General features: G+C 31.1%; 3 protein-coding genes across 3 annotated transcripts; 1 reads left to right on the top strand and 2 right to left on the bottom strand.

The window, feature by feature from the left end:
- The first annotated feature begins 2,008 nt into the window (after nt 1-2,008).
- LOC101497433 (LL-diaminopimelate aminotransferase, chloroplastic) lies at nt 2,009-8,340 on the top strand. Its single transcript, XM_004504831.4, has 10 exons — nt 2,009-2,213; nt 2,338-2,411; nt 3,037-3,104; nt 3,841-3,957; nt 4,324-4,386; nt 5,165-5,269; nt 5,475-5,525; nt 6,309-6,629; nt 7,209-7,415; nt 7,723-8,340. Exons 1-10 carry the CDS (start codon nt 2,134-2,136, stop codon nt 8,014-8,016), a joined length of 1,380 nt encoding a protein of 459 aa, XP_004504888.1. The 5' UTR covers nt 2,009-2,133; the 3' UTR covers nt 8,017-8,340.
- Nucleotides 8,341-9,241: 901 nt separating this feature from the next.
- Nucleotides 9,242-11,369, bottom strand: LOC101497102 (uncharacterized). Its single transcript, XM_004504830.4, has one exon. It carries the CDS (start codon nt 11,226-11,228, stop codon nt 9,480-9,482), a length of 1,749 nt encoding a protein of 582 aa, XP_004504887.1. The 5' UTR covers nt 11,229-11,369; the 3' UTR covers nt 9,242-9,479.
- A 3,934-nt stretch (nt 11,370-15,303) lies between these two features.
- Nucleotides 15,304-19,434, bottom strand: LOC101496784 (squalene monooxygenase SE1-like). Its single transcript, XM_004504829.4, has 8 exons — nt 19,068-19,434; nt 18,598-18,709; nt 18,171-18,345; nt 17,918-18,086; nt 17,126-17,344; nt 16,381-16,656; nt 15,764-16,042; nt 15,304-15,640 (listed from the first exon to the last, which is right to left on the bottom strand). The coding sequence occupies exons 1-8, from the start codon at nt 19,287-19,289 to the stop codon at nt 15,536-15,538; spliced, it is 1,557 nt and encodes a 518-aa protein (XP_004504886.1). The 5' UTR covers nt 19,290-19,434; the 3' UTR covers nt 15,304-15,535.
- Nucleotides 19,435-20,123: the final 689 nt, after the last annotated feature.

Below are 20,123 nucleotides of genomic sequence, written 5' to 3'. Positions count from 1 at the left end.
ATCAAAATTTATCATAATTCAATTAGTATATTTCAAATTAGACACACCACAATTATCCGATAGACTTATATAATTTAATTTTCATAATTTTATCACATTTAATAATTATTTCTTTTTAAAATTTTTTAATATAAGTTTTAGACATAAAATATAAATATAATTTTTTTGGATAATTTATGTGAATAGTTTGAACAATAGTTAAGGGTCATATGTTATGTATCAATTTTTATTTAGCAAATTATAATTCAAATGTCTCTTAAAAACAAACAAAATAAAAAGAGTAATTATAATTCATTTATTTTTAGAGTACTATTATTTTCAAATAAAATAATAAAACAAATGTTTAATAGATTTAAATGTAAAACGTCTAAACTAAATTTATTATAAGAATAAGATTTGCATAAGTATTATTTTTGCTATTTAACTCATATGAATAATATTTAATTCAAAAATTTTGTATTTAACAAATATAAAAAATTTAACTCAAGTATAAAAAATATTCAAAATTCCTGAAATTGTTTAAACTTTTGAATGTTTTGAAATTTTCGAAATGAAAATTTTCCATATTGTTCAAACTTTTAAAGTGATGAAACGTTTGAAATGAAATTTTTCCAGAAATTGTCGAAACATTCGAACTTTTTGAAATTTTCGAAATGAAATTTGTTTAGATTGTTCAAACTTTCGAAGTTATGAAATGTTCGAAATGAAATTTTTTCAAAAATTGTTGAAACTTTTGAATATTTTAGAAAATTTCAAAATGAAAGTTTCAAACTTTCGAACATTTAGAAAAATTTTAGATTTTCCAAACTTTCGAGGATTTTGAAATTTTCGAGATGGAACCTTCGCATAAATTTAAAAACTTTTGAATTGTTAAAAATTTCAAAATTAACAATTTCCTAAAGGTTTGTCTTGATACGAGGGTTTTTAATTCTTGATATAAACTTTCCATTTATATATTTTTCTATTTATATAAACTTTCCATTTTTTTAATTAATAAACTTTTCATTTTTTAAACTTTCCATTTCAATGTTTCAAAAATTTAAACAAAAAACTGTAAATTAAAATTTCGAAAGTTTTCATCAATACGAAACTTTCGAAAATCTAGAAAAAAAATCTATTTCGAAACTTTAATGTTGTTCTAAAGGTTCGAAAATTTCAAAAATAATTATTTTGAAATTATTAAAAATTGAAATTGAAAAAAATTACTTATTTTTTGTATTTAAAAAAATTTATAAAATTTCAAATGGAAGAATAATTTATGTCAAGTTTCAAAAAAGAAAGTGAAAAAATAAATAATAAAATATAATGAGGTTTTATAGATAATAAAAAGGGATAAAAATGTAATTTCAGGTCAGATAGAGAGATTAAGGTATGAGGTAAACGGTAGATTCCTCATAATTCATATAGGTGACCCGATACATGTATACATGAGTGATTCTTGCGTTCAAATGCATGATGCATCGCACTAATAACTGAGCATGATAATGATAATAAGTATTAAAAGATTAACCTATTATAGCCATTTTTAAACTAATACGGTAAAGATAATAAAGGCCCGCTTCTGCAACACGAGTCATCACGTGTGCCATTCTAGTTGGTTAACTTAACCCACTCCCTCCGTTCTTTTAAACTTTTTTCTTTATCAAAGCACAGTATTTGTCTTTTACAAAACAATACATTTAAATATTCATGATTTTTTTTTTATTTACCCTTACAAATACAAATAAAATTATGATTGACAAAATAATAATTAATATTGTATTAAATTTAATAATAATAAATAAATTTCAACAAAAAATAAATTATAAATAATTATTTATTTACTTTTTTAAAAAACGACACTAAAAAACCGTGAGCAAATCATATCAGCACACCATAATTTCCTTTTGGAACATAAAATAAACAAAACTCTTGACACAAAGGTTGTCTTTGACGTCAAAAAAATTATTTGTCTTTTGTCTGCCTGAAAATTAATTGATAGTCCATTATAGGGTTTACGGTTATAGGGTTTATTTATAAATAATAAATAATAATTATATCTTGCATCAACGTAACAGCACTGTTAGAATACAACACGAAATACTGAGCCGCATCTCTTCACACTACACTCTTTTCCCATTTCCAAATCCAAAAATGTCTATAACCCAAAACCTTTCCATTTCATTCTCTTCTTCTTCATCTCCTTTCTTAGCTCCATCCACTTTCAATTCCAGGTACCTTTCCTTCAATCCCAATTAATTCCCTTCTTCTTATTTTCTTTCAAAATTGTATCTTTCGTCTTATTACCGTTTTAAATTTAGTTTTTTATGTTGTTGGGGGTGATATCTTTGATTACAGGAGTCAGGTATCATTGCCTGTGAAGAGTGTGAGCATTTGTAAATGCGTTGCTACACCTCAAGAAGTTGACACTGGTTGGTACCCTTCCCTCTAATCTTCTCTTTTTTAATTTTTAATTTTGTGTTTTTATTTTTGAATCGATACTTGTGATCGAGTGTGTGGTATGGCTATTTGACGGCAGAAATTGATTTTGTATGAATTTATTTTAGTCAAAGTGAGTTGAATGTAAAGTGTTTATGGTTGGACACATTTACATAAAAGGGAATTAAACAATAAATTTGATTGTAAAAATCTTCTCTTTTTTTTTGGAATGTTGTGTTTTGATTTATGAATTGATACTTTTGATTGAGTGTGTTCCTTTATGTGATGACAAAAATTGATTTTGGTACATTTACTTAAAAGTGAGTTGAACAATTTTTCTTCTTAAAAGGGACTTGAATGTAAAGTGATTTTTGGTTTGATACATTTATCTAACAGTGAGATGAGCAATATTTTTTAGTTTAAAAATCATGTTTGGAAGGGTAGGTAGCCATTTCGGGGCTGTTTAATTATCTGGTTGATTTTGTGCTGTAAGGGTTGCTGAAGTGGTTTATTAGTCTTGAAAAAGAGCATACTAGTTGCTCCATTGAAGAATATAGATCTAATTATTGAGTGAGTAAGATTACATTTTTTTTTTTCTGTTTCCTTTTTGTTTTGAAGCTTATAAGACAAAGGTCTCTCGCAATGAAAACATGGGTAAACTTCAAGCTGGTTATCTCTTTCCTGAGGTATGTGATGTTGCTTTGATCCAATGGTCTATCTGCTTTTGGCCTTTCTCATCTTCATTTTCTTGATGTATAGTTTCTATCCAGTCACACCAACCATGTTTTGTTCCGTGGGGTGCTCTTTTCTAAAGTAGTTTTTAAAAATGTTTGTGTTTTAGTGTACATGTCTTGGTCTAGGTTGGAATTGTATTATATTTATGCAGTTTCAGTTCCTCATAATATATAATGAAGCATTGGAAGTCTATTTTGGGGAAAGAATAATTTAATTTAAGTGCGCGAAGGATAATAATATTTTAACATTTTAACTACTGCATTTCTTTTTTTGTGATCAATACTCGTCAGGTAATTTCAAACTCATCAGAACTGATATTGTTTTGGAGCCATGCATGTAACTTAAAAGAAGTTGGCTTTGGTCAACAATCATCAATCATATGATTTTTAAAAGAAAATATTGTGATTAATTGTTTCACTTCTAAGTATCAATAAAGGGAATGCAGCGTAATTTACCCTTGAAATTTGCTCATGTTATCTACCTACCTCAAGAAAGATAAATAAGTGAGAATTGGAGAAATATTTACCATTTTACTCATTCAGTCTTCTGTTTTATATATATATATATGTGCACTTCGCTCTCTCTTTCACCCTCCAACTACGTGGTTAATTCTTTATATGATGACTAGTTTTCGTCCTTCCTCTTCACTGAAATTGTTTTGTTTTGCCATTTTATTGCGAAAAATAGATTGCTAGAAGAAGGTCTGCACACTTGCTGAAGTACCCTGATGCAAAAATAATAAGCCTTGGGATTGGTGATACTACTGAACCCATTCCTGAAGTCATAACTTCTGCACTGGCAAAGGTAGAACTTTGGTGTGAGTGAAGTCGATGTTATCTTTCATGTTTGCACTTTAGACAGTAGAAAATAATTATCATTTTTCTGTTGAAGTTGGAGCTCTATGATTATTGCCTTTATTGGTGAAATGATTATTGCACTTTAGACAGTAGAAAACAATAATTACCACATTGTTTGTCTTGTTTCTTCTTTTGCAGCTTGTCTTTTATTGAGAGTAAAGATGTAATATTTTTTGTTGGAGTGTGTGTGAAGAATTGTTAACTGTAAATAATAATTTGTACTTTATTAATTCAATTAAATGATTCTAGTACTTCACCTGTTGTTAACTGACATTTGACAATGATGTTACCCCCCTCCCCTTATTTTATTCAGAAATCACATGCATTGTCAACCATAGAAGGATACAGTGGTTATGGAGCTGAACAGGGTGAAAAGGTATGTCAATTTAATCTTTGAGAGGTTCTGCATCTTTTGTCCATTTTTTCATTCTAGTTATACAATTTTCAAATCTTGCTGATATTTTATTTATGATTTTTCTGGCCAAGCAATCATTTCCCGGCACCCCATGTGAATATAATTCATCACAGTGCTAAGTGAAGAATAATAGGCATTATTTGGTTTATTTTATGATTTTCCTGTCTTTTCTTGATCCTTCTTTTGACATTTCTTGCATAAATTTTTTAATAACATCTCTTTTTCATTGACTCTGTTCCCTCTATAAGTTTGACTGTTGTGTATTATATACACTTTTCTTTACTCTTAGGTTTTACTGGAAGATAAATTCACGACTTCTAAGGAATTTGGCTGTGATTTTTTTCCCAAATTAGTGTGGATTATGAGGATGGATATTTGATCTTATTGACATATGCAACACTTGTAGCTTTCTATATCATTTTATGATTTTCTCTCTTCATTTTTATATTTTATAGTCCAAAACATTGAATAACAAAAAAACATAGTGCCTTTATAATTCTAAAAAAAAAACTCTTTGCAATGAGGGGTACCAAATGCTAAAGTTCAATCCCTGCTGTTGATGTTAATATTTACCTTTGGGGAAATGCATGCAAGTGGATGAAGATGCAAGAGTTTGACATTGAAATATATAATTGCTAAATTTTGTGTCTAAGCATGTAAAATATTTAAATTTTGATGCTTCCTTTTTGCAAAAGTTTATGATGCTTGGAAGATTGAGAAACATCCCTTATCTATGCAGCCATTAAGAAGTGCACTTGCTTCAACATTTTACGCGGATCTTGGCATAGAAGATGATGATATCTTTGTCTCAGATGGAGCGAAGTGTGATATATCTCGTCTCCAGGTTCATTTTGTATTTTTTTTAATATATTATATCCTTCCTTAAATTACCTTTTCTGTCTATTTGTTCTCCTGGTCCATTTATGGTTATCTGATTTCAAATACCTTCCGTTGTGGAGACAGGGATGGGAGTGGCACCATAGCTGGGTGTTTTCCATAATAAGTTCTCTGTGAATGTAACTAATTCTTTTATTTTCATTTTGTTGCAGATTGTCTTTGGTTCGAATGTAAAAATGGCTGTGCAGGATCCATCATACCCGGTAATTCATATTTATGTACTTGTTTATAATCATCTTTTCATCATTTGCTTAAGCATTCAATTATGTTTCAATATGCCAAAAATGGTGGCCTTGGTCCTGTTCCAATTGTAACATTTTATTGATTTGATGTGTGATCTGCCAACTGATTTTAATTCATTAATCGTTTTTATGCACTTTGATGTAATAGAAGTAATTAGATCATCAAATTGTGTATTGTGTTTATGTAAATTAAGACTGTAAGAGGATTTCAAAGAGTGTTATTCGTTTTAATATTTGTGAAGGGCTTTTTCTGTATTTGGTTGGAAAACCTTGAATAAATGACTGTTTCTCCTAATTTATGGCCTACCATACGATCTGTTATATAAATAGGTAAATGCTCCTTCCATTATGGATAGCAATGGTATGCCCAATCATTGTAGGTATAATCGTAGATGCCTGGACCAAGTTATTATTATTTCTTTTTCTTGAAAGATATTGTTTTACTTGAAAAAGAGACATTTGAACATGTGTTCAACACAAAAAATTTCGATTAGTCTCTTTGAATAATGTTTCAACTTTCGTTCAATTTTTTTATTATGAAATGACTATTAGTGTAATAAACTGTTTTAATTGTCTGGATGCACATTTGTTTGTAGGCTTTCACAGTTTATTATTCAGAATTATTCAAGACTAATGTGAATAATTTATAATGATTGAAATAATATAAAATTAGGAAAGTGTGGCGCTTTACTAGCCTTTTGTTTTGTGTAGTTTCGCTGTAAATAACAGAACTTTTATATGCAGGCCTATGTAGACTCAAGTGTAATTATGGGCCAGACTGGTCTCTACCAGAAGGATGTTCAGAAGTTTGCAAACATTGAATACATGAGGTGTAATCCAGAAAATGGTTTCTTCCCCGATTTGTCCTCAATTTCTCGACCAGATATAATATTTTTCTGTTCTCCAAACAATCCTACTGGTGCTGCAGCAACAAGGGAGCAACTGATCCAACTAGTTCAGTTTGCTAAGGACAATGGTTCTATAATAGTATATGATTCCGCATATGCTATGTATATTTCTGGTGACAACCCGCGTTCCATCTATGAAATTCCTGGAGCCAAAGAGGTAAGTCAGTATATAATATTATTCTAGAGTTTATTTGATGTACTTTATTTTCATGGAGTGCATCCAGTAGATTCTTCTTGATTGTGTATTACTTCCTCTCAACCTAAGGACAAGTGGCTTGTGCTAGATGCCTAGAACTTTAAATTAACTTGTGTTTGTGTGTAAGTGTCCGTTTGTTATAAGATTATAACAAAAATGATTTTGGTATTTAATAATTGAGATGATTTATTTTTAAAAAAATCAAAAGCTACTTTGTTTTTGTTTACCGTGATAAAATCAATTTTTTTATAGAAAAATCATCTATCGAAAATGGTTTTCAAGTGAAGCTACTCAAAAAAGCTTCTCATTTGAAACAGTTTTTAGATTCTTTTTTTCAGTCTCATTTTTTTTTTAAATTTGTAACAAACAGATAAAAACGCTTAAAAGTGATTATTTTATTTAAAAAAACGCTTTTAAAAAAAAAGCTGTAACATGTCTCAGGCCTTCTGGATTAAGTTATTGTGATAGTTTACCAAAGCTATCTTTGAGTGTCTACTGAATAGTTTGGAAGTATGTATGACATCTTATGGCTGTTTGCAGGTTGCCATTGAAACTTCATCATTTAGCAAGTATGCTGGGTTCACCGGAGTCCGACTGGGTTGGACTGTGGTTCCAAAGCAGTTACTGTTTTCTGATGGATTTCCCGTTGCCAAGGACTTCAACCGCATTGTATGTACTTGTTTCAATGGTGCATCAAATATTTCCCAGGCAGGTGGTCTGGCTTGCCTTTCACCAGAAGGCCTCAAGGTTGGTTCTTTTGTTTTGTTATTAAAAGTTTCTGAAATTGACAACTAGGGTCTTGCGTAAGTTGTTAGTGGACAATGTGTGTGTGTTATAAATCGTGAGGTACCGGGTTCAATTCTTACTCACAAAAAAAAAGTTTTGAAACATAAACACTTGGAAAAGGGCAAAAAGTCCACCATCGCCATTGTCATATACCATAAAAACGGAGATTTCCTGAATCACTTTGAACAAAAGAAACAAACTTATTTAACATGTGTTTTTTGAAGAACAAGTTATTTAATAGGGCTTGCTGCAATGCGTTTGAATGCAGGCTATGCAAGAGGTTATTGGATTCTACAAAGAAAATACTAGCATAATAGTGGAGACATTTGATTCTCTTGGGTTTAAAGTCTACGGAGGGAAATGCGCGCCGTACGTCTGGGTCCACTTCCCTGGCCAAAACTCATGGGATGTGTTCAGTGAGATTCTTGAAAAGACACATGTTGTTACAACTCCTGGGAGTGGTTTTGGACCTGGTGGTGAAGGTTTTGTCCGGGTCAGTGCCTTTGGTCACAGGGAAAATATCTTGGAGGCCTGCAGAAGATTCAAGCAGCTATACAAGTGAATCTCGATTGGTTTCGAGCTGTATTCCCTTGGACTGATGCTTGATCGAGCTTTCAATGACTGATCAAGCAGTGTCTTTTGAATAAAGCGACAAATTTTCATTAGAATTTAATTTAGACTATGTTGGAGAGACAGGTTAGCGATTAAGGTCATTTACTTCGGTACCATTTTCCATTTTTATCATTGTATCATGCACCTGGAATTTGTTGAAACATGTCTTACATGATGTTTAGTGTTCTGTATGCTTCTATCTATCGAAAATGTCAACAATGTATCAATTCAACATTGGGAAATGATTTTCGGTTAGAAAGAGCGCAGGTCTCAATTCAGTAGTGCACTTAGTTTTGTTAGTGGCGCGACCAGTTTTGGCCGAAGTTATCCTGACTTGGAATGGTTCAGTTTAGTGAGCTTATTTCTCCTCCCAGACATTGTAGCTTCTTTTCCTTATGGTAGTTATGAAAGTATACTTCCGAAGTGTACTGTTTATGTTAGAAACCACTCAGGTATGTTGTTCTGTTTTCTACGCGGTATATCCTAAATCTATATTTTTCTTACACCTTTTATTAACAGCAATGTAGTATTGCCTCGTGGTAAGAGATACTGCATTCCTGACTCATAACTTCTATCTATATATATATATATATTGAGGGAAAGATCCAAAATGAATTGACCGTGATAAAAATGTAATCTTTCTTGAAGTTATGAATCCAATGTTGATATTCTACCTCGTGAACATTGAGAGAATTTTGTTTCTATAATATTTCACATACAATCATCTAGGCAACCGTGCAATGTTCTGTATCCAAGTATTTTGCAACTATCACGACCAAAAAACAGGTTGATTCTCAACATCAATGGTCAGTAAAACGATGTTTGTAAAGCACAAAACTTACTAGATTTAAAAAAATATATATAAAGGTGGCTACAATGTGTAGAATCACATAAATTGAAGATTCATCAAATTTCCTTAATGATATTTTTTGTTTGAACTTTCCATTCACTAGACTTTTCTCTCAGAAAAATTACAAAGAGAAAATACGATCCTTCTACCACTAAGCCAATCATGTTTGTTAATATCATCAAGTGTGCTAGATCAGTAAAAATAGAATGAAAATGGAGGACAACGGAGTAAACTCACAATATGACCTCTGGTTCCAAAACTTCCAACTCTGCTAATAGTCTTGCGTACAAAAGTGAGGTAAAAACTAAAAACTGAATCAACCAGATTTTGTGCAACAAGAATTAAAAAATACATGCATTGCGTGGGAGGATTATTTTCCACCCTCCCTATATTCAGGCTTCAGTAGCTTCTGATTACAAACCTACAATGTCCAAAACTTTATTTCTCATACACCAGTGGATTTAATATCATTGTATACCTATCTTACATGATCTGAATAATATGTGTCCTAAACATATACTAATTAATAAACTAGATCTTCTACATGGTACAAAATCAGACAACTAAAACTGTTCTATACTATTAATCATCTCTGCTTTGCATGTTGTCTTGTAATGCCCAGTTTGATTACATCGACTACAATGCACTGTATGTTTGTCGCGATTATGCTCCTCCACGCAAATTCGTTTCTTTTCCGGTCTCCCAGGAGGTCGGCGAAATTTTGGTGGTCGTACAACTACGATATCATCATCCAAGATAGATTCATCTGTTTTCTTCCTTTCATGTTTTCCAGGGATGGGGTGTAACACCTCTGCATAGGTATCATTGTAACTTGCAGCAGTAAAACACTTGGCAGTATATGCATAGACGTCCTTATGACATGACATAAGAGCAGCAACAGCGTGCGAACACGGTATCCCATATAGCTGCCAATCACGGCAGGAACAGCTATGGCTGCCAATATTTACAATATCGGATCGATCAGCTGAAATAACCTCAAACTCTACCTCATCTGATCTAAGGGCTTGATATGTGGATGCACGATTAATGGCTTCAACCATTCGCCTCTCAGCAGATGGAGCAAGCACAGAACACCACGAACTACTTTTCAAACGCCTGTCATCCAACTCGGTTTTAAGTTTGCTATGAATCAGCTCAATCACCTGGACGATTGGCAACTCCCGGGCTTCAAGAATCCATTTATTGAACTCCTCAATATTAGAGGATAAGTGACCATATCTTGTCCCTTCAAAATATGCTAGGGCCCATTCGGAAGGATGAAATTGCCGTAACCATTTGGCGGCTTCGGGAGATACCTCCTCTATTTCAGCCATTTTTTCTTTGAATGCAATAGTTGTAGTAGCATATGCAGCCTTCCATAGAAGATGAATAAGCCTAGAGTTCTTGAACTCTTTGCCAATGCTTTCACTTAAGTGACGCATGCAGAATGCATGAAAAGATTTTGGGAACTTCATTCTTATTGCATCCACAATACCCTTTTGACCATCAGATATAAATATAATCTGCGGCGAATCAATATTCACCGCTAGTGCGTTATGCAACTCAGACAGGAACCATGTCCAGCTGTCATCATTTTCTACATCGACGACAGCGAAAGCAAGTGGAAACAACCCACCATCAGCATCAAAAGAAGTTGCTGAAAGGAATGTGCTGAGATATTTACTTTTCAGCTGGATTCCGCCAAGAGCAATAATGGGCAAACATCCATTAACAAAACCATGAATTGATGCGTAAAAGGAAACAAAAAGTCTCTGAAAACGGTTATCTGCACCAGTGGTAAACACCTCTGCAACACTTCCAGGATTTGTTCTCTTTATTTCTTCACAGTACGAAGGAAGTAGGTAATACCCTTCTTCAGAAGAGCCATATATTGCTGCAAGGCCCCGTTCCTTTGCACGCCAAGCTTGCTTATATGGTATCGTTATACCATATTGCTTATGGATGTCATGTAAAATATCTTTTGGTTTATAATTGATGTTATCTCGTAACCTTTCTTCTATAAAACTCACAATCCAATCAACAGAAGCCTGATGGTGCCCATTGAGTGCATTTCTCCCACAAGTATGTGTCCCTTCAAGACTTCTTATGGTAAACGTTGAGGCATTGGGAAGCTTAACAGCACGAATCCGCCATGGACAGCCATCGGATGCACACTTAGCAAAGTACCGAATCAGGTCACTTTTAATAATCCGAAGCTCAAAATGCTGTGCAATAGCAGCTTCTTTAATCGCATTCCGAAATGCCTTCACATCGGGGAATTCTTGACCAACAACAAAATTGTGGTCTTCCATACATTAAATATTTACTTAGCTGTTTTTAGGTTTCAATAACTTCTACGCGGTAACAATCAACAGCTTAAACCTGTAATAAACTAGTAACAGCACCATCTTCTCTGTCATGTATACAAAATAGCACAAAAGATTCCTTGCTAAAACAACCTGCAATAATCCACAAAAAATACATATTAACATATCAGATTAAGGCACTGATTTATGAAAAACAGAGAAGCTAAATATCATTGAACAAGCCTCCAATGCACCTAGTTTCTTGTAGACAAAATTTGTGCAAACTCCAAAATGAATCCTACTTTGTGAACTAGCTTCTTTACTTGCCCAAATTTATTTTCCATACTAGGATTTATCTTCACATATATCTATTCAATGATCTGCCATTAGTATTCCAATCTCAACCCTGACCTTTACTGTAATCCTTTGTAATCAGAAAGAAAAAAGAGGACATGACACTCTTAAGTATGACCCAAGTTCAAAAGGTTCAATTTTGTTGAGTATAGAACTAAATAGAAAGGTATATAGAAAGTGAAAATATCTTGTTGCAGCAGAATATGAACACAAAAAAAAAACAACAAGTGTTCCAACAATTACATATAAATTTACATGAAACAGCTCAAAAACCAACACACATAAAATTAAAATAAAATAAAAAAAAGTTATTTAATATATAAAAACAAATTTGGTTTCAATGTAAATGATAAGAAGAGAATTAAATTGATTTTGGGAAATGAAAACAAGGATAGTTGGTTACCTGAAGAAGTGAGAAGTGAGAAGCGAGAAGGAAGAAGGTGTTAATGTTGTGTTCAGAGAGTGAGATCTAATGGCGTATGAGTGAACAGATAAACCAGAAACGCAGAGAGTATAGAAGAGGATTTGATGGGAATTCTTAATCCGAGTTAGGGTTCGTTTGGTCACACGGGGGCTTTATCGTCATTTTGTAATTTAGAATTGTACAAGCCTATTTCCAAAACGATATTATGATTATTTTTGTTATAAGTGTTTTCTTATGGACCATTTGAAGTGATAAATATAAAAAGTAATTAGTACATTTGATTAAGTAAATGGATTTTACTATCATTAAATTTTTTTAATTTATTTTGTGTTTGGAGAAAATCTTAAATAGTTTCGTTAATTTTGAATTTGTTTTTATTTTATTTTTAAATTTAATAATTTAAAAATTAAAATTATATAGATTTGATTTTAGTATATACACTTTTTTAAATAAAAATGATTTGATTCAATTAAATATAGATTTGATTTATTTTTTTATTAATTTAAATTATAATTGTAGTTTTTTTTTACCTTTATCGACACTAGAAAATCATGATAAAGTAATAGTTTTAATGTAAAAAATATATATAATAATATATAAATTAACATCATGGTGAAAGTAGTCTTTCTCAAAGACGACAATTTTGAAGTAAAGCATGACAAAAATGGATGAAAATCTCCATGATGGACGGTATAAAATATAAATACCTCCCCACCCTAAATAGTAGCTATTAGGCTAAATATTACTTACGCTCTTTTAATTTAATGTTTTAGGTTTTTATTTTATTTTTTTAATTTAGTTATTTATTTTAATTTTAAGTGACAATTTAGTCTTTTATGTTTTAAAATGTCAACAATGTTATCTTACTTTTTACAAATTCAAAAAACTCATCAAAAGTTTCAAATAAAACTCATAAAATTAATTATCATCTTCAATATAATACAAATTTCATCAAATGCATAACTCAAATATTCAAATAAACTCATATTTTCATCTCCAACAATATCAAAATCATCAAATAAAGAATCAAAATATGAGTTTATTTAAATATTTAAGTTATAAATTTGATGAAATTTGTAATATATGGAAGATGATAATTAATTTTATAAATTTTGTTTGAATATTTTGATGACTTTTTTGAATTACACTGTTGATATTTTAAAACATAAAAGATTAATTGTCACTTAAAATTAAAATAAATGATCAAATCAAGAAAAAAAAAGATAAATGACTAAAATATTAACTGAAATTAAATTAAGCAACTGCGAATACTATTTAGCCGCACCTATTATTTATTGCACGAAATAAGTTAGATTTATTCTACTTATCATTCAAGGCACAATTTGAAGTCATGGAAGCGTAAAATAATTAAATTAAAAATAAATTTTGTATCAACAGAATCGAAAAAGATACAGAATGGATATAATTTTTTATAAAAAAAAATGGATATATGATATGCTATATATATAAAGTTAATAGAGATTTAACAAACTTAGAAATTTACTCTAATCAACAAGAAAAATATATGTTTACTACCCTTTTAATTTGAAATATCAAGAAAAAATGTCAAAAAAATATTGACTAAGAATATAAAACACCGAAAATACATAAACACCGAAAATACATAAATCATAAATTGCTTAACCACTGTAAAGAAGAAGCTAATATTTCAATTAGACTATTAAAGAATGAATTTTGCTTATCCATACATTATTTTTTTTGTGAATAAAAGCTAAAATATCAATAAGATTAATATCAAAAGAAGAATATCACCGTATGTTTTTAAAGGATTCTTATTTATTTGAAACAAGAATTTTTTTAACTTCAATAGTTAAGTTTAGTGCTAAAAGACACATGTATGAGATTCAACATGTTACGAATTTGTTCTCTTATTAGTATTATTGGAAGGAGACAAATATAAATTATTTTATAATGTTAAATGAACTCTAAGATTTTTCTTATCATCTCTCTTCACTCAAAAGCTTAGAAAAAACAAGAAATATTTTGATAATTTTTTACGAATAACTTTTTTTCAATATGTTGGATGCAACTTTTAGCTTTGAACTTTTGGTGACATATATTTCCTTGAATTGCAATGAATGTCTTTATTGTTTTTTTACACAACTCTTTTAAACAAATTTTGATTCTTAATTAGGTGCATGTGAGGTTCCATTAGGCCTTTCTTCAAAGTTCCTTAATTACCACTTGTGCGTGCTAAATGAGATCCACAATTTCTTATTTTGATCTTTCATTTTTTCCTTTTGTTTTTTCTATTTTCTTTGTTTTGTTGTATTGTATACTTGTATGATTGCCGTCAATCACAAATCACTTCTCGTTATTTTTTTTTTTTATCTCTCTCTTTTTGAACTAGTTGATTGCAACTTTTAATTTGAGCTTTTGGTGACAAAATTTTCTTGAATTGCAATTAATGTCTTCATTGTTTTTTTCCGCAACTCTTATAAACAAATCTAGATAAATGTCACAATTCATAATAAATACCGTTAATTGAGTTGATGAATTTTGAGGTACCATTAGGCCTTTCTCTAAAGTTCCTTAATTACACTTGTGTGTATATTTTAAAATAGAAGATCAAAACAATGGTGTAGGTTGGAGGTGGATTTTGTCTCTTCCATCCTTGCAACCGTCTGGTCGGAAAAAATCGCATTCGTCTCTATTTTTTATCGAGTGTAAAATTTAGGTCATCATTTTCGTTTGTTACGGGATTTAAATTTTTCTGCTCTCACACACATTCATTCATTCATATATATATATATATAATAAATTAAATTTTTTATTAATTATAATTAATATAATAAAATAATTATTATTATAGAATAATAAAATTAAAAAAATATTAAAATTATATTTTCTATAGAGAGAAGATTGTAACTTTTCATATTTAAAAAATATTAATATATCAATATATACATGTATATAAAATTTTTTAAAAAACAATAATATTACTAATAGAATTTGGATCCTGCCACCGAATTTTAATTTCGAGGAACACCTACACCCACATATTGTAGATAATCCAAATTAATGAAGTAGTTAGAAGGTTGTTAGGACTTAGTTACATGTGAAAGCCAATTGTAACCGTTTTAGATGCTCATAATTCACCATTGTATTGATTGAATCATTGAGTATAAATAAAGAAGAATTGGTCCTCTCTATTTAGTTCATTCATTCCATAAGTCAAAAATACACATTTACTCTAAAACTGTGTGTGAGTTACTTAGAGTGCAGGTTATTCAATTCTAACGTAAAACACATCCCAACATAAAACCGAGGAAACACATAGTCTTCAACAAGCACAGAAACCTACTATATAAACATAGATAAGTCAAAATAATAGCATTTTTGTGCTTTAGCTTAGAAGTTTGATTTTGCAATGTTTTTTGTCCAAAATTTTCAACTGAAAAAAATTATAGTACAATAATACAGATTGCAGTAGCACATTTTCCTAATGATAGAATAGAATTCACCATAATACAGGTTGCATATCCTCCATGTCTTTTTATCTTATAATAATATGTTAATAGACAGGAGGCATTCTGTAATATGCTGGCACAGTTGCTGGGAAAAACATTTGTCTTACTCCTTCAGCCTTGATAATTGGGAAAATTATACCTGATGCACCCTGCAATATCATGAAAAAATGAAATTTGATTCATAACTCTAAATTTGTTGCAGTTTCAGCCAATAACTATATTACTATATGATGAGATTGTGGTACCAAATAATGAAAAGGAAAAGTACTTACTGAAATCAATCTAGCTCCAATCCACATTCGTTTCGGGGAAGGAAACGGTATCAGCAGACGGCCAACACCATATATAGCGACAGCAAAGAAATGGAGAACCAAGCTGAGCGGACGAGGATTGAGACCAGAGAGTAGAGCTATTGGTCCATCTGAGAAAACACCTCCAAGGCTCAAATAATCAAAACATGCTTGGCGCATTTCCTTTCTAGCTGGATCAGGTGAGGCACAAAATACTTTGTACAATGCACCTGCTAATGTGTTTATTGTAGATGCCACTGGCTGCAAAAAATAGAGTCAAGCAATGCAATAAGTTTTCTTTTCTTTTTTTAGAATTCGTTAAAGTTTAAACATTGCACTAGTTACTACTTACTAACAAAGTTCAAAAGCGATTCCAAAGACAATTGATTTTGATATGTGTGGATGACGTGATTACTAAAAATGATTTTCCCTCTAGTGCTGACTCCCACTTCAAGCGTGATTTGTAGATTTTAACTCCAAACATGATTTTTATATTTAAATTTATTATTCAATATACTTTTACGCGAATGTATCCAGACATAAACCACTTGTAACTAAAATCAATTCATTTAAAATTTATTTGTCATCTTAGAACCAACCTTGCGTAGGGTGTAGAATGATTCAAGGTATTTGCAAAGAGCAGAAGCATCATGCAGGTCATGTAGAGGTTTAAGTAAATTTCTCAGCACAACAATGTCAGACAAAGCCACAGTCATTCCACCTCCTGTTAACGGGTGACGCATATTGAAGGCATCTCCCATCAGAAGAGCCCCAGGGGTGGGATAAGGTGATGCAGGCATGCTTCTGTTTGGCATGCTTCTTATGTTTCCTTTATCAACTGCTGCTATAAATGAAGCATACAACTCTGGAGGAACCTGAACATATAATTAATTCCTCATTTAGTTGAAGCAATATGAAACATAGATTAATCACAAAAGTATTGAGTATCTATAGCTTGAAGAGGTAGAATGTTTATTACTTGGAAGAGTAAACAACATTTAAGTATTTGAAATTTTGAATATGCCAGACATTGTCACTATAGTCCTAAATGTATAAAATTACAGAAACATCTTCGAATGCGTCTTGTGTTAATCACTTCAATTTTCAAATGTGTCTTCTACTAGTTATTTTGGCTTCAAATGTGTCATTCATTTGTCGTTTGTCAGTTTGGTCCATAAAATTATCAACAAAAGAGCACTCAAACACCTTTTTTGAAGTTTCGATACGTTCATAGACTAAAATGAGTAATGACACTGCCTTACACGTTTAGGAACTAAAGTAATGGTTTACTTGAGATTTGAAAGACTTATCAATTATGAAGACAAGGTAAAGATATAATGGTACCTGAGGAGCTACCACAGTTTTCAAATAATGAGCCATTTCACCATTACCAAGGGAAGGTAATTTTTGGCCAGGCACATCAACCAAACAACGAATCTCAGTACTACTGATAGGGTAGAACAAAATTGGTGAAGGATCACCCAAGATAACATGTCCATGGTTTGCATGTGGAAGATTACAATTCTCCAAAACCAGTCCAACAAAATGAGAGGGAGATTCAACCTACAGAAAATATTACATCTGTTAAGCAACATTTCAAATACCAATCTCTAAAGTAAAAAGAATGGATATGATATGGCATAGGACACACAAAGATAGTATAACACAATTAGTACAAAAAATTAAAGATTTCTGACTAACTCGGCTTAATATCTTAAAGCAATTCGCCCTTACAAGTCTTATATTTTGGGCTTGTGGACTGTTATAAAATATTCGCTATACCTCGGATTGGGCCTAAAGGACTTAAGTCTAACGTTGGCTGAGTTATAGCTTCATAAAAATACTCCGCCCATGATCTGTCTACTCGGCCCACTCCTCTGTTATTTGTGGAATGAATAGTATAAAAGGACAGGGTGACCAAAGAAAACCCTAAGTGAATCATTTCACCTTTGACACAAACACCAGACCTTAAACACGATACATTGTCGTCGACTGAGTTCATAAAAGTTCAATGTCGGAACAAAAATATAAATCTTAAATCAAGCAAGTTGAGGGAGAAAAAGCTAAACAACATTAAATAATATTAATACATTATCATATAACTGAATTATAATCATGGAATCCTCAATTCTTTACCTTAGGATCACAAAGAGAACGCCTCAAGTTGGAAAAACAACCATCACATACTATTGTAAGAGGAGCCTTTGCTGTGAATTCTTGTCCACTCTTGGTTTTATAATTCACTCCTATGATGGTTCCATTTTCTTCAAGTAAAGATGTGACACTTCCTTGCTCTAATTTTACACTGCATCAAATTAGGATGAAACATTAAAAGGTGTATTCAATACAACTTGAAATTCATATAAAAAAAAAAAATCAAAATTTGTACTTTGGAAGAGATGAAGCCTTTTGTCTCATTCTTTGTATGAAACGACCATTGTGAAAACTTCTTCCACAAACATCAGAGCTAAAACTTTCCAAGGGATATGACAGCTTGGTATTTTTTCCATCCTTATAAAGAGCATAGCCAAACACTCTCTGAGAATCAATTTCATCTACACAATCTGCAATAACTCAAAACATCCATCTGTTAAGAGCCGTGTGAGTTGTTATTTGTTACCTGTGAAGAACAGACACAGACACCAGACACCAGACATGACACTGATTTTGACATGTAGGTGATTGAATGTAACTTAATGAGTCGGTGTGGTTTTAGTGTCAGACATCAACGTGTCAAACACCAAACACACCTTCAAAATCGGTTCTACATATTACATTAGGAACTTTTTATATTTGATCAATGATTTATTGCTTACCCTCAAGACCCAATTCAAGTAACTTAAGATATCCTCCAGGTTGCAGCAATTCTCCAACAATTCTGTCAGGTTCACTCAAGTCTCTTTCAATCACATGCACTTGCCGTCCATCCTGCAACAAAAGAAGCATTCTCAAATCATATGCTTCATACATTCAAAAATTAACAAGTTTCTTCAAAATATCTTTTCTTGCAATCTAGTTTCAACTCATCTTGAACCATACCTTTAATTATATATTTTTGCTTTTCCACAACAAAAAACTTTTAATTATAAGTCTTACTATATCTTCTATGCTTCTATCCTAGATGAGTTTCTCTAGTGTCTTGGCTAATAATAAAATGATGGAGTTAGTCACTGCTCTCTCTGTAATTAAATATAAACAAAAAGAAAATTACATGTTCAATTTTTTCTCTCCATGATTATAACACAAGAAAAACCAATAAATAAAAGGCTTAATTATATTATTATACCTTTCCAAGTGTATAAGCAAGTGCAGCACCAGCAACTCCAGCACCTACAATGATGATATCTGCTTCTCCATTTTCTGATGTCTTTGCACACTGATTACTACTTTTTACATTTTCTGATGAACCTGTTTCTGTGACCTTCTTCTTTTCAGCAAAACTGTACACAACAAACACCAAAGCCAAACTACAAGCCAGAATCACTCCAAGCATATACTCATATTCCATCTACAACAACTTAGTCTTTACAAAATATATGGTTATGAATTAAAAACAATAAGAATGATATATGTAGTTTAATTGTTTCTTGAAAGTTCTATATGTTTCTGTTTACGTGTGACTTATGACTTGTTACTTAACATGTGCTATTATAAAACAAACAAGCCTTGCTTTACTTTTTATAGCGGTAAACGGTTATACTTGTATTCTACATAACTATATACTTAATTGATAAGTATGGAGTTTTGATATTTTGATTTTCCTTCTAATTAAGGGAATATGGATCCACTTACCTACCAACCAACACTCATAATAAATTTTCTTTTTCTTTCTCAACTTCGTGTGGTTGGAATTATTAATTATGAACCACTTTTGGAAGTACTAGGCTCATGTTTTTTATAACGAAAATTTGGATGAGTGAATAATAACCGTTTTAAATCCTTAGAGTTGAAGTTTTCATTTATATTGGCTAATTTTGATTCAGAAATAAGTAGCACTAAAAAATATTATTCCTTTGTAAACTGTAATAATCATTAACAATTTATATGTTATCATATTTCATATCTATATTTATATAATTTATTTATACAAAACTAATTTATAAAATAAAAGTGTTTAGTTTTATAAACTTATTTTAGGTTTTCTCTTTACAGACTTAATTTAAATATAATATCGCAGTAAATAATTTTTAAATTATCAATAATGGTCAAATTTAGAATTGCTCATAAATTTCATATTTATATAACCAATCTATATCTATATAAAAATTATTTATCATAATCTACTTTTATAATCGATCTATATGATTGGATTTGATTTTATGAAACCAATTATATCTATAAC

This window comes from Cicer arietinum, chromosome 6 (genome assembly GCF_000331145.2).
Source record: "Cicer arietinum cultivar CDC Frontier isolate Library 1 chromosome 6, Cicar.CDCFrontier_v2.0, whole genome shotgun sequence".
Classification (NCBI taxonomy): domain Eukaryota; kingdom Viridiplantae; phylum Streptophyta; class Magnoliopsida; order Fabales; family Fabaceae; genus Cicer; species Cicer arietinum.
This window is presented reverse-complemented; position numbering and strand designations above follow the sequence as displayed.